We start from the raw sequence: 7,531 nt of genomic DNA on the forward strand, positions 1-7,531 counted from the left end.
ATGGATGGGTGGGTGGGTGGGTGAGTAAATGGTTGTATGAACAGAGAGAATATTGGTAGCTATAGAGTACAAAGAGCTGGAAGGATCCAGTGCCCAAACTTTACAATCATGTCCATACCAGGATCACTTCATGCATAGAAGAGGCCCAGGGGTCCAGATGGCCATGTACAGGGTCCTCAGGCAAGGAGCAGGTAATACAAAAGCCAAGCCTAATATCTGTTGGATGCTCCTGAAATGTGGGTGGGGGGAGTTGGGGAAACAGCTGGCTCTTCAAACTGAGGGTTGCTAGGCACTTCCAGGATTCAGCAAAGGGCTGAGGTCTCATAGAAGAGGGGGAGGGCAGCTCTTGGGGAGGTGTGTCCTTGTGCCCTGTTGGAACATTTCCTGAGAAAGGAAGAGAGCTGGAGCCTTTGGGGACAGATGCTGCTACTTCCTTTCTGCGAGAGAAGGGAAGACTTGAGTGTGTCCTGGGGGAAATGGGAAGAGAGGTTAACAGCCTGGCTGGGCGGGGGGGTAGGATACTTCTGAGGCTGCAAACAGATCCTCCCTGCCCCCCCCCCCGACAGCTGGGAAGGGCCACGCAGGCCCTCACCAGGCAGCTCGAAGCAGCGCCCACAGTAGGCTGGCAGAGGCACTGGCCCACAGGGCCCCAAGGCTGCTGGTCAGGCCTGAGGCGGCACTACGGTTGCAATGGTTGCCCTCGCAGCAGAAGACAGAGAGAGCGCGGCCGTCGGAAGACACGGTGCTGTTGGGGCAGGTTGGCGCGCAGGACTTCATGACCAGGATGCCACCAGGGTTGGCTGTGGAAACAGGAGGAATGGCCATGGGTGTCGCGGCCACGGTGCCCACAGTTGTCACTGCCCAGCCAGCTCTTGGGGGACCCGCAGCCTGGGGCCACATGCTTTGAGGTAATTCCTGGAACTCTTGAGTGTTTGAAGTGGCAGCTTGGGGCCTCTCAAAGAACCTTGTGAACGAGTGTCCTTCCTCGGTGACTCTGGGGACATATCCTCTTTATGATGGACTGGACTTTGTGACACTGGAGGCCAGGGACTGACTTGAAGACTCCTCCCTCCCTCCCTCCCTCCCTCCCTCCCTCAGTCTCTGAGTCCCTCAGCTCCATTTTCCCTTTCCTGAGAGATATCTGGTTCTCCAATCCTCTCCTCTTTTCCCCACCCCTTCCTTCTCATCTCCTCCAGGAGACAGGCTTGGGCCCCACTTAGCTCTCACACCTCTTGGGACTGGGACGCCCTGGACAAGGCTAAGTGACCATAAAGCTCCACGGCTTGCATTGCAGCCCCTAGGTTTCACAATCCATGAGAAAGTCAGAGGCAGGGCTCGCAAGGGCCCCTGGGAGAGGAGAAGTTGACCTGAGTTGAGGCTGTCTCGGGAAGTACCAGTGTGCAAGACTTGTTCTCTGTCTGCATGCTCATCAGAGGGATGGGTTGCTTTGTGTTTACACACACACACATGCAGTGGGGACAGCAGAACTCTGACAGAGAACACACGGCCCCAGGAAAAGCAAGTAATTTCCCTTACTCTGCACTGTTTAGAGGTTTTGGGAGCTGTGACTCCAGACCTGTGAGCAGGGGGCCTCTATCCTGCAGTTAGCCCAGACACTGTATGATGGAGGTGGGATAAGTACTCAGGATGCTTGATCTTTCTATGCCTCAGTTTCCCCACTTGGAGAACACAGACCAAAGGCGGAATTAGCCTTTGCCCCAGCCCTTCTTTGGAGTATTGAGGAATTTGTGGCTTGTTTGAGAGCTGTGCTGGTGTGAAGAGACTATGGCTACATGTTAGTCACTAGTTGGCAGTAGTTAGTGGCCGAGCTCAGTACCACCTCCGAATAGTCTTTCCCTGGCCTTGGCAACACAGGGAACGGAGGTCCAGAGTGGATCGCAGCTGCTCCTGGACAAAAGGGAACCTAACCCTACGGGCACGTGCTGCTAGTGGCTGGTACTCGTCCAGACCTAGGAAGCACTGTAAGGACACAGCCTCCTCCTGGGGCAAGAGGGACGCTAGACTTCTTCACTTCTTACGGTAAATGCCCAAGTCTAAGGTAGAGGCCTTTGCCGTCCCAGATGAAGCAGGAGAGAAGCAGCCTTAGTGGCTGTGTGTGAAAAATGGCTGGGAGATATGGACGCCATGGCAGGGTCTAGAGAGAAGGTTCTGGCGCTGGTACTCCATCTGGTCTCTCTCCCTGGAAACCCAGCCACTAGATGTTTCTCCTAACCCCAGGGGACTCACACATGGGGCCCGCCGCAGGCTGCTAATGTCATTGCGTCCCCCTTCCCTCCTCACCTCGGGGACAGGGAGATCCTGGGTCTGCCCATGTCACTTCACTGGACAGGGGCAGGAACAGAAGCCTCTTTCTACCCACAGTGGACTCTCCTACCCAAGGCCAACCCATGTTGCTTCTCCAGAGAACTTCCTGCTGCCTTCTGAGGGTTATCTTTGAACTCTGCTTGACTGTGACCTTTGAGGTCCTGGAGTACAGGAATGCCCTCACATATCTCAGTGTCCCTGTATTCAGCAGACGCCTGGGGAGATGGATGGACAGACTACAGGCTGGATAGACACATGCTCAGCAAGGGGGAAATGCCAGCAAGGACAAGGACAGGGCAGGAGCCCAGGAGAGAAGCTCTTGTGCAGGGATAGAACCATGGGGCGCGCTGGTTCCTGGTTACCTGCTGACCCTCACTGTTTACCATCTTTGCCTCAGCAGGGCCCCCCTGCTCGGGTTTTTGCTGGATTTTGGCTCCTGATGTGGCACTCACCCATTGCTGGGCAAAGATCCCATCCTCACTGTTCTTGCCTTGTGCCCTGGGCAACTGTTGGGCCTGCATCCCACTAGCTGTTCGTCTCTTGGAGAGCTAATGGCAGCTACCTCTGGGCAGGACGCTCCTCTGCAGAGCAAGGAGGGTCCTGGAGGCAGTGGAGGAGTAGATGATGTTTCCTCCTAGAGCCCCTGATCCGAGCAGCACAAGAACCAGCCAGGGTGCAGACCAGAGTATCACGCAGGGTCTGGGCTGGGTGAGTGCGTGATTCTACCAGGACAATGCCTCTTCAAAAATTAGGGGGGCTCCAAGTCTGAGCTAGAAGTGCCTGGGTTACCACTGGGATTTGTGGGCAACTGTGTTCTGATGGACAGACCAGGCCACCGTGAAGCCTCCTGGTTTCCTTCCCATACTCCCAGAATAGGATCTTGGAGCAAGCTGCCTAGTGACCATAGCAACTCCCATTCACCGGAACCAGCGGTCTCGTGATCCAATTCCAAATGGCAGCAGCAAAGAGAGTTCCCCCAAACCCTTCCAGACCTTGAGGTGACACTGTCCTCAGAGTCAGAAAGGTTCGTCAGCCTCTCTGATACGCCCATGCTTTCTTCTGGGGCCACTTCAAGTACGTGACTCCCTGCCTCCAGCTACCCCAGCACCAAGCCTGAACCCCATCACAGCCCAATACACAAGCTCTAGGCCCCAGCTCAGCCCCACTGCTCCGGAGAGAACCAGGTGCACGGTGGGACACAAAGGAGGGGGCCTGGTCAGGGAAGAGAGAGTTCTGGTCAGCAGCAGGATTGAATTCTAGAGTCATGGCAGGGTACCCAGGGGCAGAGGCTATGGTCAGCTGATTGGAGAGAGGGATGTGGGTGAGCAGGAAAGGTCCAGAGGGGCCTGGAATACCAGGGTGTGACGTCAGTATCTTCAACATGCCAGCCTGTATCCAACCCTCCTCCCACCTGATCGTTAGCCCTAGTTTAAACTGTGAACCAGAGAATGGTGGTGTCCCTAGAATCTGGAGTGGGGACACCGAGAGCTTCCGACGTGGAGGGTGGACAGAGGTGAAAGGGGCCAGGAAGTGCTTGTGTAGCGCTGCTGGGGCGGGATGGGGCCTGCGTGGCCCAGGGTACTCACTGGCCCGAGTGATCACACAGTACTTGTCCGTCAAGGCGCACTCCACGAGAGACTCGCAATTCTCGTGCCCACAGCACACATGGCAGTACAGGGCCCGGGCTGGGGGGAAGCACAGGCCATCAGTCTGGGCTGAGGCTGGGGCTGGGGCCAAGTGCCCAGCTGTCTGCCTAGTGGCCCACCCAAGGTCATACTCTCTGATCCTCCTCTCCCTCCAGGAGTTCCCCCAGTCCTCTGGGAGGGTCTGATAAAGCCAGGAACTCCATGGTAGTGATTCAGACCTGCTCCTCCCTCTGTCCCCTCTGGCCCTGTGTGTGTCAGTATCAAAGTGTCAGCTTGAGTGACAGGCAAGTGTGGGGTGTGATGGCATGCTACCCTCAGGCTAGACTCAAAGCCCTTCTGCCTAAAGCTTCCCTGGCACCTATGAACTCCCACACTTATCTGCCTCTCTGCTCTGTATTTATCTCTCTGTCAAGGAGACTGAGAACATTAGTGAATATAGGAGAGCCTTGTCGGCTAAACCAAGGGGAGATCAGACAGGTAGGTAGATGGGTGTATGTATGTACATATGAGTGGGTGGGTGGATGGATGGTTGTGTGGATGGGTGGGTTGGAGAAGGGGTGAGTGGATGGATAAATGGGAAGATGGATGTATGTACAGTTGGATGAGTAGATAGATGGATGGGTAGAAGGATGAATGGGTTGAAGCATGGATGCCCAGATGGGCAAATGGATGGATGGATGGACAGATATGGGTGTGTGGTTATATGGCTAGATGGACAGATGTGTGAATGGATGCATGTGTGTGAGTGGATGAGCAGAGGAATGGATGGATTGGTGGATGGGCAGATGGATGAAGAGTTGGGTAGTGAAAGGGTGCATGGATGGGTGGGTTCACCGGTAGATGGATGTTTAGATGAACACATAGGTGGGTTGATGGCTAGGTGCATGAATGGAGAAGTAGAGGTGGATGGCAGAAGGGATGGAGCAGAAGGAAGAAATATAAAGAAGGCTGATTTAGAGCTTCTAATTCTCATTATCCCAACTGCGATCCATGGCGTCCTCACCTATAACATGGGAATAATAGTGTCCTTGGCTTTCTCGGATGATAGAATGTCAGAATTCATAATGCACATGGCTCCTAGCCCCTCCTTCCTAGAAGAGGGCTGATGGGAGCTTTAAGGGCTATAGACAGCTGGCTTCCTTGCCAGGGCTGGCTGGCTCTAATGACTTGTGTCTCTAAGCATCGTTAGGTACTTAGAGCTGTTCATTTGGAGGGAAGGAACAGCCTGGCCCTGCCCCACTCTACCTAAGGCCTATTGGTGGCCCTAACCTCCAGGCTGAAGGCAGAGGCTTCAGCAAAAGGCTGCCAGTGCTAGGGAGTGAGTGGGCAGACTCCAGAGATGGGTGATTGATGGGCCGATGCTGTGTCACTGGCCACAGCTTCTAACCACAAAAACTGACAGGCCCCCGGAGAGAACACAGGCTTCCTAGGCACGGCTGATTCAGTAGGCAGCGAGACTCCTGTAAGGGCGGCTGGGGCAAAAGGCACCATGATTACTCCATGGTGACTCCTGAGAGACAACATGGTTTGTGAAACGGTAGGGCAGGGCCCCACATCTGAGCCCACACGGGTGGACTTCTCTGTGTGGCTGGGAACAGTTGCATTGGCCAAAGGTGTGGAACGGCAGAAACAAGGCCAGCCTGGAGGGTTGCAAGGACCTCTCAGCTGCCTCAAGACATGCTAGGGGGTCTGGTCAAGAGGCCGGGGTGTGGAGACAGATATCTCTGTGGCCAGGCCTTGGGAGGTGTCCTGTAAGGAGTGTCTTGTAGGAGTTTCACTTAAGGGCATTGAATAGCAGATGTGTTCTGTAGAAGTGTCACACAGGGGAGTGTCCTGGAGGGGTTTTCCTGTAAGGGTGTCAGGGAACAGGTGCCCTTGGCAATGCACACCTGCTTGGTTGGAATTAGATGACCACACCTCCCACATAAGAATCATCAGTGTTGAAGCTGTGGTGGCCCTGTGTTGAGAGTTGGGAGGTGTCTGCGGCACTCCTTGCTGGGATAAGAGATATAAATTTCTCAGGTTATAGGGTCTCTGGAACTCTCAGGAAAAATGGCTTCCTCATTGGCAATGTCTCTTGACTATCCTCTCCTACCCCATGCAGTACCTCTGCATACTTGTCTCCGGTCCTGTTTGGCTGGGGAGACACTTCTAGGTTATTCTAGACAAGGACCTCATAGTACCTCAGTTTCCTCATTGTGGTCCCCAGAGACCCTCTGTCCTACGAGCTGGTGAGAGTTCCTGGGCTGTCCTCCTTAGTGTTCAGAGCCCCAACGAGTTTCCAGCAGGCATGGTTCTGCCAGAATGCTATAAGCTCAACCTCTCAGGAAAGCTGAGCCTTGAGGATAACAGTGCCCCAGCCAGTCAGTGTCTCCACCTTCTGACTCAGCCCTTCCAACCTCCTGCCCGGTAGCTGGGACTGCAGTTCCTGATTGGTGTCCCTGATCTGAGGTCTCACTAGTATCTTCCTCTCCGTGATTTCTAAGTGATAACCCCAACCTGACCCTGACCCAGACCTCCTCCCTGTTCTCCAGGCCAGCCTCCAGGCCCCTCCCACTGTCCCCCCCCACCTTCCACATGGGTACCTGATGGCTAGACTGCTGCCCAAGGCCCTTCTTCCTTTCCTCCGCCCCCTCCCCACGCTCAGGGGAAGCTGATGGGGCTAATTATCCTGGAGATGATAATTATTCCACTGATAATCACAGGCTGAAGTCCATCCCTCCCACTCCCCCGCCTCATTTCTGTCCCTAAACCAGGTCATCAGGGTCAGGGCAGAGTGTTCTAGAGAGGTTGACCATGCAGCCAGTCTTGTCCATGGCCTGCCTTCCCACCCACCCCCCTTTTTTTTAGCACCAAGAATCCTCCATTTAGGGGCAGCTCATCCTGGAAAGAGGGCCACTCTCGATAAATCTCAGGTCCCAGTACTCACAAGTGGTACCCAGGGTACCTCCCCTTCATGCACCTCTGGCTTCTCACCCTAATTTTTATACTAACCCCCCTACACACACACACACACACACACACACACACACACACACACACACACAGTCAGAAAGGTACCACATAATATCTAAAGGGAAGAGGTTTCTGAGTCTGGCTGAGCAGGGAGCCACCATAGGAGCCTCTACCTCACTCCCTGAAGCCTCCTCACCAGGCCAGTGCCCCAAATGGTACCCACTCAGCTCAGAAGCCCCAACCCCCCATGCTCCTGAACCCTTCCCAGAGGCTGCCTGCCTCCCTTCAAACCAGGGGCAGCCAGTGCCTTACCCAGAGAAGCACACACAACAGCCAGCAGCAGCAACACCAGGAGGGTCCTCATCTTGGATGTCCACCAGCAACTGGCAGCCACCAGGGAGAGGGTGCCTTTATAAGGCCAGTGAGTACCTGGGGAAACCTGGTAATTTGGCTGGGGGATGAGCTTGGGGTGGCGGGGCTGGCCTGACTCATGTCCCCCAGGCTTCCTCAGCCCCACCTCCAAGCTGCCCCTTGACCTGCCCTTTGGTCCCGAGCCTTCTAAGCCTCCACTTCCGGCAATTACCAAGAGACCCCAGTTACACCAG

The 7,531-nt window shown here is 54.9% G+C and overlaps 1 protein-coding gene across 2 annotated transcripts; it reads right to left on the bottom strand.

Moving 5' to 3' along the window:
- LOC119086320 (lymphocyte antigen 6E-like) lies at nucleotides 1-7,298 on the bottom strand. 2 transcript variants are annotated; one of them, XM_037197298.1, is made up of 3 exons: nucleotides 7,239-7,298; nucleotides 3,912-4,010; nucleotides 1-800 (listed from the first exon to the last, which is right to left on the bottom strand). In XM_037197298.1, exons 1-3 carry the CDS (start codon nucleotides 7,288-7,290, stop codon nucleotides 589-591), a joined length of 363 nt encoding a protein of 120 aa, XP_037053193.1. In that variant the 5' UTR covers nucleotides 7,291-7,298; the 3' UTR covers nucleotides 1-588. The 2 variants fall into 2 exon arrangements, with proteins under 2 accessions (XP_037053193.1, XP_037053194.1); XM_037197299.1 differs by lacking the exon at nucleotides 3,912-4,010.
- Between the last annotated feature and the right edge of the window lie 233 nt (nucleotides 7,299-7,531).

The sequence above is a fragment of the Peromyscus leucopus genome, chromosome 20 (assembly GCF_004664715.2).
Source record: "Peromyscus leucopus breed LL Stock chromosome 20, UCI_PerLeu_2.1, whole genome shotgun sequence".
NCBI lineage: Eukaryota > Metazoa > Chordata > Mammalia > Rodentia > Cricetidae > Peromyscus > Peromyscus leucopus.

What these genes read in the sequence shown, in the direction of transcription:
- LOC119086320 (XM_037197298.1), bottom strand. Translation starts at nt 7,290, where the DNA reads ATGAGGACCCTCCTGGTGTTGCTGCTGCTGGCTGTTGTGTGTGCTTCT. An exon ending in TGTTGTGTGTGCTTCTCTGG is followed by an intron (nt 4,011 to 7,238) that starts GTAAGGCACTGG and finishes GCTTCCCCCCAG; the next exon opens with CCCGGGCCCTGTACTGCCAT. An exon ending in CTGTGTGATCACTCGGGCCA is followed by an intron (nt 801 to 3,911) that starts GTGAGTACCCTG and finishes CTGTTTCCACAG; the next exon opens with CCAACCCTGGTGGCATCCTG.